The sequence below is a fragment of the Atheta coriaria genome, unplaced genomic scaffold, assembly GCF_025399875.1.
Source record: "Atheta coriaria isolate IRGN ID8LTWV9N9 unplaced genomic scaffold, Caltech_Dcor_3.1 hic_scaffold_3_pilon, whole genome shotgun sequence".
NCBI lineage: Eukaryota > Metazoa > Arthropoda > Insecta > Coleoptera > Staphylinidae > Dalotia > Dalotia coriaria.
The window spans coordinates 11,214,709-11,235,072 of record NW_027045445.1 but is presented as its reverse complement, the minus strand read 5'-3'; the positions used below and the strand labels follow the sequence as shown (position 1 = coordinate 11,235,072).

General features: G+C 38.6%; 1 protein-coding gene across 17 annotated transcripts in view; it reads left to right on the top strand.

The window, feature by feature from the left end:
• The window catches only part of dnc (phosphodiesterase dunce), a 97,999-nt gene that overhangs the window by 55,819 nt on the left and 21,816 nt on the right, over nucleotides 1-20,364 (top strand). For 9 of the 17 annotated variants that reach the window (XM_065317944.1, XM_065317940.1, XM_065317945.1 and 6 more), the window contains 2 exons: nucleotides 13,434-13,616; nucleotides 16,018-16,050. In XM_065317944.1, coding sequence (XP_065174016.1) covers nucleotides 13,434-13,616; nucleotides 16,018-16,050 — 216 coding nt within the window. Of the gene's footprint in view, nucleotides 1-547; nucleotides 1,386-9,291; nucleotides 9,307-12,637; nucleotides 12,655-13,150; nucleotides 13,330-13,433; nucleotides 13,617-16,017; nucleotides 16,051-20,364 lie in introns of those variants that run through there. The other 8 variants (XM_065317933.1, XM_065317932.1, XM_065317941.1 and 5 more) reach the window with 7 other exon arrangements.

Here is a 20,364-nt window from a genome sequence, read left to right as displayed (position 1 = left end):
ACCATTAGCCGTACCCAATTCCAGAATCCCAGAGCGTCGACGTGGATCTCAATATACATTAGATTATAGGAACATTGCAATGCAGTATGTCGGCTATGATTGCACTTCAATATGGCGGCTGATAGCCAACGGAGTAAGGGATGAGGGATAATCTAGAATTTTGATTACATCAATAAGTTATATTTTAGTAAACGGAAATAATTCGTCTATTCAAAAAAATAATCATCTTCGATTAGGATAAAACGAATTATCTTTAACCCCTTTCCCAAATCGGATGTAATCGAGGCAAATCGTCCTAAATGGCTTCGAACAGTTCGTGTTCCGTCACATCCGGTGCCTGTCCCGGAAGTAAATCGCCGCCATCATTCACCAATTCATTTGCAATCATCCCGTTCTCTTATCCGCACCCTCGTGGGAATATGCACATTGTTGTGCGGGTCGTTTATTGATTATGAGAGAGATGATAAGATTCTATGGCAACATTGTTCGCTGTCTATGATTTGGACTCGGTCCAAGATTAGTGCTGATGTTTTCCGCGTTTGTGTAGACGATTGGCTCCATCATTGCCACCATCTGCCTGCGATGGAAGACGACGATGACGAGACCACTACCTCGTTGTCGAAGACCTCCTCGACGGTAACCCTCACTCAGCACAACGTCTCAGTCTCACGTACTTCCTCCTCCTCAACGGTGGTCCAACACGATGAGGAGCAATCGGCACATGTGCATTCGGTCCAACCACAATGTCAAATCGTGACGCATCAAGCGAGTGGTGACTCAATGGAATCGGAAGAGTCTACCTCCACGCGGGTGTCACCGCATTACTCCATCCTTAGCAAATCCCCACACTCTAGTTCCTCCCAGGAAGAGTATGAACCCCATAAAGGGCAGTTTTTGTCCACGGTGGGTATTCGTACAGAATCAGCACGCAGTATGGAATCTTTAAGGACCACCACTACTACAAGGAGTTTTCTTTCAACTGGAGATGTGCGTCGGATGATGTCCACCGAAAGTGTAGAATCTAAGAGTTTGGATTACTTAGAAAGAGAAGCACGTTTAAAGCGACATGCGGTAAGTGGTGATGGAGGTATGATGTTAATGGGGTCAGAGGATAGTATAACTGCTGAACGAAGACGAGGCTTGTGGTCTGGAAGAGTACATGTCCCTTCACATCTAAGTCTACCACCTCCAGCTGGATATTTGAGTTTGAGTCCCGGAGATAGAAAGTTGACCATTTTATCACCGCATTCGCCATTGCGAGGGCCTGATTTTATGCATATGAGTATGCAGGGGATCAAACAGAGGAGGAGGAAGGTTATGTTACCGCGGTTGGTCTTACCAAGGAGCGATTCGGATATCAGTGAAGTCTTTAGTGAAGGATTTGAGTAAGTTTTTTCATATTGTTGAACAAACAATTTACGTTAAATGTTATAAGTCGCAAAACTTTATAAGTATCCACTTAAATCTCAAGAGGTTATGTTGTTATATTATAACCTGAAAGTTTTCTGAAGGGTAATCTCTTGTAAGTTTTTTTCTTCGAGAGGTTTTTGTCGTATATATAAATACATGATGAGTGTTCCAACGTTGCAACAAAGAAAATTAATTAAAATTTAATAAGGTATATAAATAATTTTTCGTTTTGGTATTGTATTAGCGCAAGATTTGTTGCGCATGATGTGCCTCCGGCGGAGTTTAGTTCTGAGTACGTCTCGAGCACGTTTTCGACTTGTTTCGTCGTGGCAACTTTTACGATGCGTGAGGTTTGCATAAAACGGCGTGATTTAAGGGAGCTTACTGTAAGCTGGAGGCTTTCAACGAAAGGACGAAGGACGAACACAACGTCAGATCGGATTTTACTCGCTTCACCTTGTTTTAGAGGAGGAAATACTAGTTTAATATTTCCGTAAAATGCAAATTTCAAGCGTTTCTTTTGTCAAAATGCATTTCTATTGCATTTAAATGAAATTTCCCTTTGACGTGCCGTGGCCCTTTGAACGGCGCGCCATCTTTGTATGCCAATATTTACACTTCTTCAAACAGAATGACATTGAACACATTGAACAAAAGCCATGAAATGCAATCGGCACTTTTATTACCAGCGCGGTGTATCTGGTTGCATACTTTGATATTTGATATTTGACGCATTTACTAATCGAAATTAATAAAGGCAATGATTTACTGATAATAATTTAGTTCCGGCTATAAATAAAACAATTACACTGCTGTCGGCGGCCATGTTCGACTGCAACGGTGATACCGAAGACCGATTAAAGAGGTGATAAAACCGCACGCGGCCGATAAAACACCAGCGCTGCCGAAACGACGGTAATTACGTGCCGTTATCGGCTGGTGGTTGGCGTGTAATTACCGGTTATTTTATTGTAATCTCAACGCTCGCACCGTCAATTCCAATATACGAACAAAATATAACTGTACCAGTTTATATCCGCATTTAGTTTTGTCAATACGTATAATTTATTGGAAAAGCACGCGAAAAAACAATTCATTTCGTTAAATTCACGGCTATTATTAATTGCGTGTATAATTGGTTGCTTACATTAAAATATTATAATTATAATACGCAATTGCGGGTATTTTAGGCTAAATGAAACACAATCGGGGCGTGGTGAACGCAGAGAGCGTGAAAAATAAAACGGTTCGAAATCATGCGATGAAATTAATGATTTTTCACGCGCACACAACGTAACACATTTCATCGTCGAAAATTATTGAATAAAACTAATGGAAAACAATTTAGACATATGAATATTAATTGTTGAGGCGTTAGTTTATTTATTATCATGTCTTTTTTTTAAATATTTTTATTTATCATTTTATTTATGGCATAAACTATTATTACTGTCATTATTTCTACCATTATTGTTGTTATTATTCCGGTTTGTTTTTATTACTGTTTGTATGCGTATGATTCGCGTGAACATTCGTCGCAAATGTATGTTTACCGCTTTCTGTTCTGTTCTATTCTGTTTATTGAATTTTCACAGCGCTGGGGCTCGCATTTCTCTCTGCGTATTGTTTATCTCCTAGTGTAATTTAATTCGCAATTTCGCATCTCGATCGATATGAATGCGTGTGTGTATCTTGTGTTTTCACCTGGATCCTGGTGCTCGGGTTCATTTTACAACATCTATTTCGTTTGAATTGCTGGTTTATTTGATCGTATAACGATTCGAAATTTTTGTTTTATTAGAAAATGAGATAAAGGCAAAGAAAATAATATGTTTATTTAGTAAAAATACCAAAACTTCAATTTTAAGGTAAATTCTGTGTAAATATTCAACTCAAACTATATTTGTATTGTATAACATGTTATTTACCTGCATGTGAGAGTTGTCATGCAACCAGAGTTGTTGTTTGAAGTGTGAAATTCTTTGATAACAAAAATATTCGCAGAAATACACAGTGACAAGTCTGAGTTATGGATATCTTTGAATATAAGTGCACGAGATGCTTTCATCTTGAGTTTCATTCACATTCATGCAAAAGAAATCCTGGCTGGATTTATAATTCGAAAAAAAACGTATTACGATGAAATAAATTTTCGAAATTTTTGATTAGATTATGGATTTCCATCCGTTTCGTTTCCATGTGCAACCATTTCTTTGAGTAAATCCAGAATAAATTTACGAATGCATAATCCACTTGGTAGTCTTCTTTCCATCTTGTCGTGTTTGGGGTTAGATATTCAATAAATCAAAAAATAAGCCCATCCGCCGCAGCTGACAAATCTCGTTTTGATACGCAAGCTACCACCGCGTCACAGCGTCGCACATTCCGATTTTTATGCGTGCTTTGCCTGCACAAAACACGCGCACATGCTTTATAATCTAGGACGCACGCTTTGAAGGACGCAAGGACCAAAGACCAACTGCGAAGTACTTTTGAATGGAATATTATGCATTTATAAACTGCGCATATTTATAAATAGGGTTAGGTTAGGTTAATGACGTCAAACGACGCCATCTAGTAATAAATTGTTAAATCAATACAAAACTGATTATCGAGATTGCTTAATTTTCTATAGTACATAGTTTTTTTTCTCTTTATTGCTTCATAGTGAAAATGTGACGGGTCGAAAAATGTCCCCGCATTAAATAACCCATTGTAGTGTATTGACGTTCATATTTGATGAGAAGCACACGGTTTCCCATCCACTTTCATCGATTATGTAAACATGCACAGCCCAAGCATACACCGATAAACATGCCATCAAAGTTTTAGTAAGATTTGATTTTTAGTATAAATCAGAAACAAAGAATTGTCAATATAAAACTAGGTTAAATATTATATAAAAAATATCCTTGACTATTTTTTCCTATATAATTTACTACACTCTTCCATCATTTATTTTATTTTATTTATATTATTATAGATTTTTGTGATTTTGTTTGATGACCCATAGAAACACCTCCAACGCATTCGATCAAGCGGAAAATTCTCGTGTTCTTGACATTTTCGTTTTCGTGTGTTTAACATCACATTTCGTACTTTTGTATATTTGAAATTTTTGCTTATATTTACACGGCCCTGAACTACCATTACATCCACCTATCTTTAGCGACTATAGGTTCTGACTCAGACCCTAGATCGACCCTGAAGGTCTGGGACGTTTGTCGGGGGTTGCTCGGGTTGATGGTATGATTGAACACGACGGCAACGAGCGCATTGCATGTTCGCCTGTGCGCGCGGAAGCAATTTCACTTCCTATCTATATACCTGCATACATTGCTCTGTTTTTTCTTGCTAGATACGAGTATATGCATATTTCTACTTTAACCACATATCCTAACCACAATAGATTAAAAATTTTGATTAGAGGATATAATTGAAAGTAGGTTGTGTAAATGTAATTTATACTTTATGTTAGACGTGGGAGTATTACTGGTTGCCTATCATAAAATAAATCATCTGGACATTTTATTAGAACGAGGGTATTATCAGTCGCTATGGCGACACTAATAAGTCTAGCAATTAATGCGACTAATTGTATCATCTTTGGGTGCTTGTAGCAAGGTACAAGGGGCTCGTTTTCGCTGCGAAACGAGCAAAGTGCTCGTAGTTTGGTCACGCGCTGAAAGTACGCACTAATAAAGTGCAAAGTCCAAAAGTTTATGAAGGGCTTTATTAAGCTTTGCTGTTATAATGAAAAGTTATTTAAGATTTCCTTATGAGAAATATGGCAGTTTGATAAAGTTTCCAAGATGGCGGCTAGTTTTATACACCTTATAAATATTCATTTTATAATTTAACGACTTTATACCTATTTTACCATTTATATAAGATATTAGAAATCGTGAATAAAATATAGTATTTTGTTTACATATACTGCATATAATATACTCCTCAATGCTAAAATAACATGAAATAATTATCAGTTCAGTTGTTTAGTAGTTAGTATGTGTTTGTTTAGTGCAAACTGGCGTGTTTGTGTAGGTGGTACTAAATTAGAAGCAAAGTTTTGAATCCTAATTGCACAAACTTATAATTATATCCAGTACTACAAACTGAATGAACTTGTTAATGAACAGAACTCAAAAAAACATCGCGGTAATTAATTTCTTGGCATTTCATTGATTTTATTAGATTTGACACTGTTAATCTTTATTAAACTAAATTTAGACGTGCTCAGTGCACTGCACATAACCTCTAACTCGCCAAGTAACTTAATCTGCTTAACACTACCCGCCTGAGTTCATCGTCTCTAGGTTGTACTCATATACGTCGTCAGTGTTTGAGTTTGAGTTGTGCATGCGAGATGAGAGTATGAAAATTCAAACGGCTGCATGAGGGTTTCGATCATTTGCAAAAGGAACAAAACGCTTTGTGCGCCCGTCCTGCACGCTAAGTGCAAATGTTGATACAACGCATGATTAATTAACGATGTGCTTTTCCGTTGCGGTGCGTTTTGGGATGTTGGAAAGTGTATGAATAATTAATAGCGAAGTGTCCCTTCGTAAGAACCTGCGTTTGTATATAAGTTACCCTAAGAATGAAATATTTTAGGTTAGAATTTTATTTCATTGCTGCGCCTACTGAATAAGTAGTGACGCCATTTTAATTTTAAAATGTTTCGTTGATTTATCGGAGTCCTTGCTTCGCCGCCTGGCCGGAGTGCATGCCAAGTCACGCTGACTCACAGCCAGATTCCTTTGAGCCAAGTATTTCTAGTTTTCGAATGTGTACGAGAGTTGATGTGGAATATAATGGATGTATGTCGAAATGGCGAGTTGGGAAAACATGAAAATATATGTTTTTACAAGCGCACCGAGGAAACTCGCGCTCGACTATGAGCAGCGCCGCTTTTTCTTTCTTACTTTAGCTTTGCGCGTCAATGCTGGTTTTCGCAGGTCGTTCAGGGCCTTCACGTGCACGCCGGAGATATATTTACGTTGAGGTTAGCCGTTGGTAGCGCTCGTGGGACTCGAAATAACATTAAAAATATAAAAGTATATCAAACAACTTAAAATGGAAGCGATATCAGAACATCAAACACATTGACTCAGCGTACAGTCAGTTTTATTTTATTTTTGGGAAAATAGTTTAGTGCATTTAGAATATTTAGTAAAATAAACTTGTTTCGGACAGATTTTACATGATGCGGTTGAATGTTGAATAGATGAGTCATGGGAATTCGAATTGTCGAATTGTTCGATTGTGTTAACGTCGATTCCGATCGGTCTGGATCAATTCCGCAATTCACTGCTTGAAACAAGTGCTCGTCATTAGCCGCCGTCTGCAGACCACTTGCAATATAAGCAATTTATCATGTCCCTCATGGTCTGCACGTTTGCAATCGAGGATTGAGAGTTTGTTGTTTATTCGATTTTGACGATTGAATTGCCATACGATGAACAGATTTGTTTCTATTTTATATTAGTTTTCCGGTTATTTTCTATATTTAGGGTTTTTATTTTATTGAACTTGAATTCTGGTAATTTAACCTCTATTAAGGTTTTGTAACTAAGTTTAACTTTTGTGCCTGCCTTAGGGAAACTACTAGGAATTTGTAATTTCCGTTTGAGTTGAATTAATCTCCCATAAATTTCTATTTGAATGACACTTCATTCGATTTATAATGGTTTTAATTCCAAGAGTTATAAAGGAATTTATATTGCAAAAATTTGTACCTTTAAATTTTTGGTATCTAAATAGTTGTTATTTCATAATATTTGCAAACATCAATTTTATTATGGTCTAAAATTGGCCTTCTTTATTATGTCATAAAAAACAATTAACATTTTAACAGTATCTCTTGAGATTTATGTCTTTTCACTTGATGTAATATAAAATCTCAGCAGAAACCTTTAGAAATGGTAAAATTGTAAGAAAAATCTTACCGTCAATGTCCCCTGTGTAATTAGCTCTTTAAGTCGAGATTGCAGCTTTGACGTAAAACGCACCAACGAGTTGTGTAGCAAACCTCAGAAAGAGAGGAAATTGCGACAGATACGCAGGAAAAAGTAAAACGCGTAAACGTATTAAAACGTCCTTACCACATCAGCGAGATGATCATAAAAACGCCCCACATCGACACAAATACGTCATGCAACACGACGATTAATGTAAAAAACATAAAATGTTATTCTCGATTTAAATGTTCTATCTGTTTATTTTCCAAATAATTGTCTAAGAATTATAATTTCAATTATTGTTTGATCTCGTGCCCGTTGCAAAACAATTTTAAAAGCTTTCTCCTGTTTGCCGTTGATTGTTTTTACATTTTTAGCATTTTCAAGTTGCTTTCCATTAAAATATTTAATTCATGAGCTTTTTTGTCCGTTGATCGCACTTGTATTTTCAATTCTCTGAGCATCGTCCATTTTCATGAGGGTTTGTTTATTTTGTTTTAATTACAATAATTGCATTCCGTACACGGCCAACGCGAAATATTAATTTGAATTTAATTTTATGGAAAATTGTTTCTTGCAGCAACTGAGCAACCTCGCGCCACCTGTAGTAGCATGGAATGCACTAAGTAGCAGCAGTAGCTAGTTATTGGTTGCTACCATACGCCACTTCGAGATGGCGCTGCATGTATCAAGTTCAAAAATATTGCTGCTGTAAAAAGTTCAGCGGGATACATCGCGCGATAATACACGTTGCTATTTATAATTACCGCGCGCTGCACGCATACTGCATGCATAATTAATAAGCAATTACTAAAGAAGAAAAGTTGAAGGCTTGAAGCAAATCAGGCGCGTGTTTTGCGTGCTATTTACGAAGACGCAAATAAAGTTCAGCGCAACATAAAATTAAATGTTTTACGGGGGCGGCTGCAGGGTGAAATTTACGGCTTATCGTGTTCTGCTTATTTGTTGCACCGTCGTATTTTTTCTTGTTTTATTGGTGTGAATTTTAGTCGTTGACCGACTGCACAACATAAAACACGTTGAAATAGCGCAGGGTGCGCGGGAGCGTGTGGAAGCGTGAAGGGTGAATTCAGGACGCGTAAACTAGGGTAGTAGTGACGTCGTTCCTGCGGGCGTCCCGTGACTGCGCGCTCGCTGGCGTTGTTGATTGCGAGTGCGTGGCGGACGCGCCAAGATGGCCGCCTTGTGCTCCTGCCGGCTGCTGGGATATTTGGGGTTATATCCGCTGAGGGCGTATCTGTCGCGCCGGCCGCTGCGTTAGCGGCGGGGATGCTTTATTATTGTGCGATAACGCGCGCCAGACAACATCTGATCGTGTGGCGATTTTCACTTGGTTCCGGCAAATTGCATTCGAAATTCGTCTAGATATCTAAACCGAATTATTTCCTAAATCAATTGGTGTAAACAGTGCGTAGTGTCTGTGCATTGTACGATTATAACATTGTAACCTGACACGTGTTGACGATTGCCCGCGTTCAAGGACGAATTGAGTTGATTAGTGCACTTTTCTCGTTTTCCGTCTCGTGTGCATAACGCGCGAGGTGGCATCAAATGGCAGCACGTTTGATTGCCAAGTGATGCATCTGCTTCTGCTTGTCTGCTCCGGGGGCGGCAATGGCGTTGTTGGCACGCCGTGGCACGCGACGCGGCCCTGGTTGACGAGGTCCTGACTAACGAGGAACTTTGTCGGCGATTGGTGGGCCAGCACGGCCAAATTTAAGTTTGCGAAATCGAAACGAAAATCGAAACCGAAGCACAACAATAACAACAACGCCAAGCACCAGCTGCAAGATCAGCCGCAGATGGGGCAAGATTTTTGTACGAGGAAGAAGCGTAAGCGGCCGCCGGGCGGCGGCGGTATACACGCCACCTGCTGTCCGTGCGGACCCGGCATTCTCAGAGTTCATCCATCACGGTGAGATTTATATCAAAATATATTCTCGCTAGAGAATAAAATAATATTGATTGACTTCGTATAGTACTCGTAGCAGACCGGCGCCTCCACAATATACATTTAAATTATTTTGTACCAACGGATGTGAAAAATTCACATTATTGACGATTTCCTGTGTTGCGTTGGTAATATTTTCATTTCATGTGTGTATGTGAGAGGAAATTTGAAGATGTTGGGTGCGCGTAGAGGATGTTCGTTAATTTTGTGCGCTTGGGTTGGGAAATGAACCTCTTACCCTCTGCCAGTCTGCATATCCATTTCTATTTTCCATTTTATGTTTTGATGCTTTTGAAGGTTTCGCGCTGAGAGCTTCAGAAGCTCGCAAAGCAGCTCTCGAGCGAGTTTGTTTTACGCTTGGACTCACTTTCACAAAACTACAAAGGGACTCGTTATCATTAATTTTTTCTTTGCCTAAATTATACACTGTGTTTCGAATGCAAACAAAATTTAAATAAGTTTGAAAAAAAATTAGATTTTGTTTTGTTAAATTTCAAACACCCTGTATAATTAGACCATCTCAACGTTTCCAGTACTTTTACGCTCTGTGTGCTTTCGAGTTGATGGCAGCGGCGGCTCCGCGGGGGTAAGAGGGAAAAGCAGGTCGAGAGAGCGAGCGAATGACGTCGATGTGCGCCGCCGTTTGACGTCATCGCGCCACCTCCACTGCCGCCGCCGCCAGCACATACGAAGACGACTTATCATCGTTTCGTTTTCCTTCCAGCTCGCGCGACTTCATTAGTTTTGCATTGTGTATGTATGTGTGTGTGTGTGTAGGTTGTAAAAATGTATAATCTCGGAAAAGCTCGGAAAGCGCTAGACTTGCAGTCGCGTTTGGCAAATCTTTATTGCCTCGCCGAACACAAAGCGTTTTTTGTTTCCTTCTAGTTTCCTGCTAGTTTTACAAAGTAAATTCCAAAAAGGGGGAAAAAGTTGAAAGGAAAAACAAGTCATGGAAATGTGCGGTAAACACGAAATGGAAAACTATGACGTCATAAGCTAATAAATTTCGTTTTTTACTCGTAAGGTGATATTGCTCTTTGTTGCATAGGGAAAAAAGTCCGCGGGAGTGAAAGAGATCTTTAAACTTGATAATTGCTTTATGCAAATGGCAATGTCTCGCAACGTGAATTGAAAACACGCCCTTAATTTGCCGCATGCGAGACACGCTTTTTGTTAAACGCTTGAGGAATTTAAGAATTTTGTAATTACGACAGCCAAAAAACGACGAAAATATGTTTCTATTTAATCTCGCTCCAGTGACACGAAACGAGAAGACCCTTCAAACGCGCACTCGAATTGAAAGCTTAATTGAAGCTTATTGCATCGTCGACGAGACGACGTAAAAACTACCCTTGGCACAAAAAATTCTCTAGACCAGGGATTGACTTTTATCGTATTAGTGCTGGAATTTTTATTAACGCAGAATCACTTCTACGCGTATAAAATTTGGTTGGATTGTGCAAAGTTGGAAATTTTAATTTAATAAGTTTGATTTTGATTGTGATTATTGATGAATAAGCAAAATTGGTATCTGGAACTTGCGCATTGGCGGTGGTAACGATGGAGGCGGTGGCGCGGCGACTCGAATCGACTATCGTTACGCTCGTCTGCCGGACGAACGATGAAAATTGTCGATTCCGCGAAATGCTGCCACCATAGGGGGCCGTCACCGCCACCGCCGCCAAGGTCGACCAACAGTTGACGCGCACATTGTGCACACAATATGTAAACATAGTTTGGCCCAGATTACATTGAGCTTTCAATAATTATCAAAATTTAATATCAATTATACTAAAATTCATTCTACAAAAAGTTTCTATGAGTATAAAATGTAATTTATTTAATAGTTTAGTAGTTCAGTGTTACTTTTGGCGGATTTAATGGTACTGGGCCGTTGGTGAATGTGGGTGAAAGGTGCGCGCGCCGCCCCCAGAACTGACGGCGGCGGCCGAGTAGCCGAGTCACGCACGCCGAACGCACACGGCGGCGACGGCGAGAATCCCGCGTTGTCTGCCGCCGCCGACGCTGACATTTAATCGCGAGAAAGCAACAAAACGCGCCGCGCCGTTTGCAGGCGCCCGCCCGCCTCCACGCCGTGTGTGCGCAAGTCATCGGGTACACATTAAACATTTGTATCACGTGATGCATGTGGCGCGCGACCAGTGTTTACGATTTCTTCCTGCGCCGCCTCCAAAGACGCAAGAAAACACCAGCTCCACCACAGGCACGAGCACTACGCGGCGGGCATGTGAATAACATAACCTATAACCTATCAAATGTTGATGGTTTTATGGGTTAGGAGACGGTTCAAGTGCGCAATGGTGCAAAGTGCAGTGATTGTATGACAGTAAAGTCCGGCCACGGCTTCCACGAATCAGCTGGCCGTGAGTGTGGAGTGATTGTGATCGCGGATGAGACGCTGAGGTGCCCCGGTAGCCGCCGCCGCCGCCACCGCCGATCAATAGCACAAGCACTGGTTGCTCGTCGCGGCGGGCGCGAGTGAAAACATCCACACCAGGCGTTGTGACCCGATAATGCATCATCGTCGGCGCGCCGCCATCGTCGAACAATGATAACGATATTGTTCTGGCTATGGTCCCTCATACGCGGCCTACGTTACACCCCCGCTTCCCCCAAGCCAACCACCACCACATCCTTACACCGCAAACACCACCACCATCATCATCATCAACATCAAGATCCTTTCCATCGTCATCACATCGAAGACGAGTCCTCCACCATTTCAATCATACCCACTCTCAGCTCATTAACACCGTCACCAGAACCGGACCCCGATGCGGATGTAGATCCCGAAGCACAGGAGGGTTTAACCAACTCCAATTCACATTCACCAGACTTGGATCTCGATGCGGAGCATCCAAGCGAACTGTCATCGGTCACGAGGTATTCATACTCGGGCCATTCGGGGCCTTCACGATACTCCTACTCGCGAGACTCTTCGGTGGAGTATGGCGGCGCGTCCGAGAGTCGCCACTCGGTGACATCACTCTCTTCGTATTCAACGAGCAGTCGCCGCTACGAAATCATCGGACAACGTTCGATGGACTCACGTGCATCGGTTACCTCGTTGTGGTCTTCGGACATGTCGAGAAGGGACTCAGAAGCGATACCAGAGCACGAGGTCGACTCGAGCGACTCACGCACTTCTTTTCAATCAGCGTCGGAGTCCTCGCGTCGGCATTCGGAGATCATCGCCAGACGGCGAAGGTCTTCAGCGAGGTCATCACAAGTGCGCCGGCATACCAGGCGGTTTCCGCTGACGTATGATCGCCGGCGGACGACTGGCAGGTATTACTACCGAAGGGACACGATAATTCACATAATCCACTCAAGTGTAAAACGCAAAAAACATTTTGTTCATAAATTATATAATATACAAGGAGATGATAACACATGTGCAGTAAATGATAACGCAGCGCAATTATACCTCTTGTATTTTTATCACTCATGTTAATTTTTTTTGTGTGTGTTTCGTAAATCTCTACAAATTAATTCTTATCATAAGTCTGGTTTAAACTCAAAAATTAATTTTTTTTAAATTTAATTTATGCGCATATTGTTTTGTAATTCAAAAACGAAAGGAAAACCAAAGTTTTGTGTTTGACACGTTGCTGGCGGCGGCGTGTGTGTGGTGCGCAAACGGCGTGCATAATATTTATCAAGCAAATAAAGAGATAAACGATTTGTGATAGCGCGAACGTGGGTCTCGAATTCGGCGCGTGAGTCTGGCGAGTTTCGACAGTCCGCCGAATTTCGAGCATTTCAATTCAAACTATCGCAATATTCAAACATTCCAGCGCCCGCAGTTAATTGCAATATCAAAATTGGCGTACTAGAAGCAAACAATCACGATTCCTCGATGAAGACTGAAATGTCGGTGCAAGTTCGGTATTTGGTTATCGGTCGACGTAACTCTGATTTCATACCGAGGAAACACGTCGATCGAATTCGATTGAAAGCAATGTAAGGTGGATAAATATTTGTACGAATATTACGTGTAATTTTTCATGTTTTTCTTTCTTGTTTATATTGATTATACTAACGTATTTCTCTTGTGTTTTTTGTAGTTTTGATGTGGAAAATGGCGCCAGTCCCGGCCGTAGCCCGCTGGACGGGGCGGCCTCGCCGTCTGCTGGTCTGGTGCTCCAGAATTTACCGCAGCGACGCGAGAGCTTCCTCTATCGGTCCGACAGCGACTTTGAGATGTCTCCGAAATCGATGTCGCGCAACTCTTCCATTGCGAGCGAAAGGTAAGCGAAAAGTTTCGAAAAACTTTCAACTATTTCTCATATCTATCTATCTTGAATCAATCTTGAAAAATAAGTCAACAGCTTTTAAAGTTGTCCACGTGTAAAGTCGTTGACTTGTTTTGGTAAAATTCCCAAACGTGAATATGAATATTCCGTGTGCATATACAATCATGATGATATCAGTGATTAATCACTCGTCTAAAACTTTAGTTGTATACTTTGCATGTTTGTTCTCCATTGCAAGTAGTGCATGTCGAGCATGGTCAGCATTAAACCCACATCCAGACGATCTCATACTTCACTCAATCAAATTTAAGATATTAAAATATTAAATATTTTTAATATCGAAAACAGTTTCCTTTTTTTCTGTACATACTTTAGCATACACTGCGCGATCGCGCCATCTGACGATTACGTAGTATGAGCACGCGGAAAATTCGGGAGTTTATCGCGGAAAATGCGTATTTTGAGCTTTCGCCGCTCAACGCCAGGTGGACCTATGCGTAGCGTTTGGTTTATCGGCGGAAAACGAGGAAAGCGGCACGTAGGCCCGGTTAGTCACGTGAAGCGCGGAAAATGTGAAAAATCAATAGCGACATCGGGTCGCCAGACTCGACAATCTGACCTCAGGGGATATAAAAAGATGCGGCGCTCTTTTTGTATGAGTTTTATGAGTTTTCCAAGTACATATCACTATCATTTATCAATAATTAGTATATTTACACTTCATATCTTTAAATTCATATTACAGGAATAGATTAGTTTAGTTTATGTTGAAATTTTATTAGTTTATTACCTAATGACATTATCAGATAAGAAATTATTTATTAATTACAGGTATAAAACTTAAATTCGTAATAAAATAGTTTAATATTAAATTCATGATTCAATCTAAAATTATTCTGAAAAAACATATTCTGAATGCAATAAAAGTTGAATCCAAAGCTTTAATACTTCCTTTCCCGGGACGCTTAATCGATGAGCAACCCCGGCGTGCTTTTATCACGCCGCCGCCGCCAGACAGGATGGCGACAAATGACTGCGGCTGTCGGTCGATGACAAAGCTGTTTCAACGTCAACCTTCTCTCGTCGACGGCAGCGGCGTCACATTACGCCCACTGCAGTTTCTTGCAGTTTATCTCCTCCACATCATGAAATTCATGATGATGATGATGATAACATCATAATCGTAACGACCCCGAGTTGTCTTTTTATACTATATATTCATACAAGAATTCATGAGAAGCAAAGCCAGGCGCATTATATTTATAACCGCGAGTTATTTTTATGTTTGCTTCTATTTTCTGTTGGTGTTATTGTTGTTTTCAACTGACAACAACATGAATATCTACGCACATCAACGTACACACGCTACTCATTAGGCAGTTGAATCAATTTGAAGGCGTTTTGACGTGAGCTAAAAATACCTGCGCACATATTAACCGCCCCTCATTGTCAACCGACGCGGTTTGTTGTAGCCACTAACCGAAAATAGAAAATAGCACCCATCCATAATCAACCTTTGTCACACTAAGTCACCCTCAAAATGCGGGAAATAAATTAAATGCTTTGGACAAGTGCTGATTAGAATTAGAGCTGATATGTAGACAGATAGCTTTTTAGGATATATTGTATAATTGTGTGTGAAATAAAGTTAATGTTAAAATTACTTTTTTGGTTTTAGTAGTAAATTACTCAGTGAAAAACTCAATTATTTCGATTTATAAACTAAATATTTTTTCAATAATTGATTCAAAATTGATTTTTTAATAAAGTAATTCAAGGAATTTATTGATAACACATTTTTATCAAATATTTGAGACCAATTTAATAGTTTTGGCAAAATTTTACTTTCATTATTATTAAATTAATTTTATTTAGTTATTTTTTAAACATTTCCATCAGAAATTTACATTAGAATCTATACCTCAAAGAATCATAACTTTATCTCTAATAGTTCTTGAGATATTTCATTTTTTTTATTATTATTTTCATCAAATTTTTTTTTTCACACACGAAATATACAATATATAGAAAAATAATCCATAGAACCTAGAGCAATTAGATATTAGCTGATTGAAACCACAAGACACGCATATTCCATACAACATACAACAAATTCAAACACATATACAACATGGATATATGTGTAATGTCTGTATGTTCCAGTATGATTGTATGTAGATGTGTGTATTGTAATGCCCTTCATATTTATATAAATGTGATACCTCCTATATGGATCCATGTCATTTTGGGATGATATCGATATGATTTTCACGCAGCCTGGGCATAGTAATTTGATATGATATGATTTGTAATAATATGATGTGATATTGATATGATGAAAAATGCGTATGCCAACGTACTCGTACTTATTGTGCATCATTGGATATTTTTACAGATTCAAGGAGTCAGAAACCGTTTTGGAACGATCGTATGTACTTTATGATAACAATAATTTTTTTAACGTTTTGATTAACGTTGGTTTTGTTGTTTGGTTTTTGAGTTAATCATTTGTGTTTTGTTTCTACAACAAAATAGCAGTATATAACTACGTAGAAATTAGTGACGTAGAAATTCAGCAAAGAATTAACAGAAAATAATCGGATTGCTCAAGGGAATGTTGTGTTAACAACCATGTTAAAGAAGGAAAAAAAAGAACAATGAATTTTTTCATTAAATTATTTCAGAAACTTTTTCCTCTCTTTTAACTTTCAACTATTTTTTCCTCTTACACAACTCTACTGTGTTCAATCTATTCTTTTCTGTGTCCTGCTGGAGCTTTGAAGCTTTTTTGTATTTTTTTCTGTTTTCACCTGCACTTTGTTTGATGTTTTTCACAAACTTTTCACTTTGTATTTTTAATATTTTATAGTAGGTATACAATGAGATATTTGAACGTGATATTCTTTGAAAAAAATGCAGTTCCAATGCTCGCTCCTAACGAGATATCAACTAATTAGAGATACTAATCGACAATCCGAATGGTTGACGCACAATAGTCAACCTCAACTATCATCCGACCGAAGGTCTGCGGCAAAGCTTTTGATGCTCGCGCTCGAGTCCCAATCTCCAAATAACATCCCGGTGCTTGTACACAAGTTTCCAAAATCAATACGCTCATCGACGAATGGCTTTTAGTCCAATTCTCCACCTCTACTCGTTAAGCTCTTGTTCTGGAGTATATATAATTCTAGAATTCACTGGAATGGAATCACAATTTCTCAAAAATGTAGAAATTTTTTTAAAAACTTGCTTCTCAGAAAATGTTATCCTTTTTCTACAGAATGCGTTTAAAAGTTACTTTGACAGTTTAGGCGTTTGTAGACATTTCCACACAACTTTGTATCACTCCCTGGACAAGTGCAAACAACTTTACAGCAGCATTAAAAGTTTGGGGATGACGAACTCAAGCTACGATGAAAAGAAACCGAATTGTTGCGCGGAAAGTTATAATTAATGCAATTTGAGTTTCGAAATTCTTAGGATTATCTTTTTCGGTGTAACTTTTGATTCTTTACGTTGAAGGTGGAAAATTCTGAATGTATAATATTCAGCTTACGAAAGGGAAAATATTAAGTCCCAAAAACACGTCAGTCTATGATTCACATTTCCTGAAATTACTATTATTTTGATTGCACAATGTTACTAATATCATTAGTAATATTCTAATATTAACAAATTATTTACGTCATAGAATAATTTTCTCCTAAAATAATTTACCACAAATGGTGACCATTTGTCACAATAAATTGAATCTGTATTACAAAAGGAATAAAAACACAAAAATAATGTTTTATCATTTAACTAATCCGATTTTGGAATCTGATTTTCATGGAATGAAAGTAGGAAGACGCAGAAGAAGCAAAAAAAATGTCAAAATGTCAGCGAGATTAAAATTAAAAATTTCCATCTTCTGCGGCCGTGAATACAAAATGTAAGCCGAATGGATGAAATAGCAGTCGAGGATAAAGCGAGAAATGATGAAAATGATGAAATGTCAGGGTGCACACAGCGCATCAATATTATCATTATTAAAAGCGAATTACTTCTGCGTTGGAGCATATATTCAATTCTTCTAAAACTGAGTTTATTCAAAGGAAACCAAAAAAATTGAATAATACGAATCCTCTTTTCAATGGCACAGGAAATTATGAATTTTATACTTATATTCTGGTTGCGTGCGATATTTTGTCTTGAAACTCTTGAAATTCACGCGAATTGCAAAAAACTTCATTTTTATTATTTGAAGATTTCTAATAAATCTAAATCTATTTGCATGACGTAATATGCCCCTTGGAGCGTGTCGCGTTGAACGCTGAACGGTGTGTGTGCATAAGGGTAGTTTGATTTGCTCAAGGTGGAAAGCGCTCGTTTTGCCCGCGCGCGCGCTTCCCTATTTGCGTTTCCATCCCCTACGAGCCCCCCCAGCCGCCCCACTCTCCTGCCGCCGGCACACTCGAGAGGATGACGATGAATGCCTGCGCGTCCGAAGCGCTGGTGTATTGCCTACGCGTTGCTGCCACCCCGGTGCACCGCTGAGCGGTGGTGAGGGGGTAGTGCCGGCGGCAGCGGCAAAGGCGGCGCGTTTTCCACTCCGGCCGTTCCGGCAGTGACGGTGCGTCGGTCGTTGGTCGCGTTCCGCCGGCGAGAAAATCACTATCTGGTGATAATGTGTTGGAAAAATGAGAGAATATAAATAACAATCGTGGACTTTGAACTTTTTTCCAACACTACTCAAAGTAAAACCACTAAATTACATCAGCACAGTGTTTTCTACTAAAAAAGAAGTGAATTTAAAATTTACAAAGGTTTCTATCAATATGGAAAAATAAATTTCAAGGACGAGTTGAACTCAAAATTTAATCGTAAATTGTTTTTCCGCAAGATGTAAACATCTATAAAATATGACGTCAATCAAACTTTAATTACCGATACATCAATAAAACTATATTTAACTTCAAAAAATATCCGCGGCGAAAAACTTTCCGCTGGAGTTAAATTTTCGTTATTTTTTATTTCTTTTTCGCAAAACTAATTTTTGAAGGAAATTGTTTGCTTAGGATTGAATCGTAAATCAACTCTCAACTATATAGTTTGTTGACTTAAACTCTAACTTTATGTGAGCTTCAGTTTCACTTGAGGTTGGAATTGATGAGCCCTGGAGCGCTGTGAAGCAAGTTGCAAATTAACTTATTCTGCAAAACTATCAAATATCCTCGTTAACTTTGCGAGCACGTATTAGATTACGATCACAAACACGTAAAATCTATTTGGTTATTGTTCAAATATATTTTCGATAAAAATATCGCGCAATTTTAAATTGGAAACAAAATCGTGTTTAGTATAAGTATTATCCTGAGTATTTCCGTCTACGCGTCTATATTTAATCCGTTTCGACGCATTCACGATAATGTTACATAATAATGTTTGCTTATTGGATTTATTATGCCTTGACTCGACGCAAGGCGTGCGCTTTCTGATGAAATTCGATGTGTAACATAATAACTATCAATATTACCAAATTACCTCAATTTTCTATAAAATTTTTGCAACTTTATAAAAATTTATTTTCTAAAAAGCAGGAGAGTACTACAATGATGTTCTAATTATCACGCAGAGTGCTAGAGAGTGCTTCAATTATTCCCCAAGAGTGCAAAACAAGAAAAAACTTGAGAGTTCTAGATTCTATTCTAGACTATAGAAACCACCGCGAAAACAATGAACATTTTTCCTTCTTTCATATAGAATATTTGTGACAATGTCACAATGAATGCTTCAGGTTTTGTTTTCTTTGAAATGAAGATTTTCAAGTATTCAGCCAGAACAATGAATTGTTTCATAACTCTACGATGTAGAAAGTAGAAAAAAGATTTCGAAATTCTTAGAAAGATTTGTGTTAGATAAAGTAAATGAGTATAGGGGTTCTGTGAGTGCCCATTTCGGAAATTACTGGTTTTATCACAACGTGCGAAAAGAAAATGTTTCCCAAATGTCATAAGCGCGAGAAACGTGCAAAAAATAAAATAAAATAAACGTGAAAATCATAGAAACAACAGAGATTGACTTTTATGTCCGGTTTCCGAGACCGTTTTTATCTGGTTTCCGTCTTCGATAACTTTTTTAGATAACTTAATTAGAAAGACATTGTTTTTTCGTTTTGTTTTTGTTTCATTTTTTTATTGTCATCCCAACCAGACAATGGCAGGAATTCCGACTTGCTGAATGCTGTAAAGCATAATATCTCTGGAATGTTTTTATTAAAAAAAATATTTTCCGTGTTATGAATGAAACGTTGAAATATTTAAGAGTCCAGAGATTTTTGCGTCGCGAAAAATATTGAAATGAAATTTTAATAATTCGGAAAAATGCTTAATCCTTTGGGAAATTAGTTACAGAAAGTTTTGCGCATTGAATTTGGAGAAACGTCAATAACTGAACAGATTAATAAGAAATTCAACGAATTATTTGCTCATTTGGCGCTGGTGTCCAACGAAAAATCGAGGAAAACAAAAAGCAAACTGAAATTGGACACAAATTAGTTTCTAGCGAAACCGGAGTCGCCATCTAATGAGATTTTCCTTTCTCGCATGCGTGTAATTATGTAATCAGAAGTCAATTACACTGTCACACTATTAGATATACAGGGGGTTTTGTAGGTAAAAATAAGTAGAACAACATTTTGACAGGAGGAAACGTCTTAATAAAGTACACTGCAATTTACATATATACAAAGTGTTTAGAATAA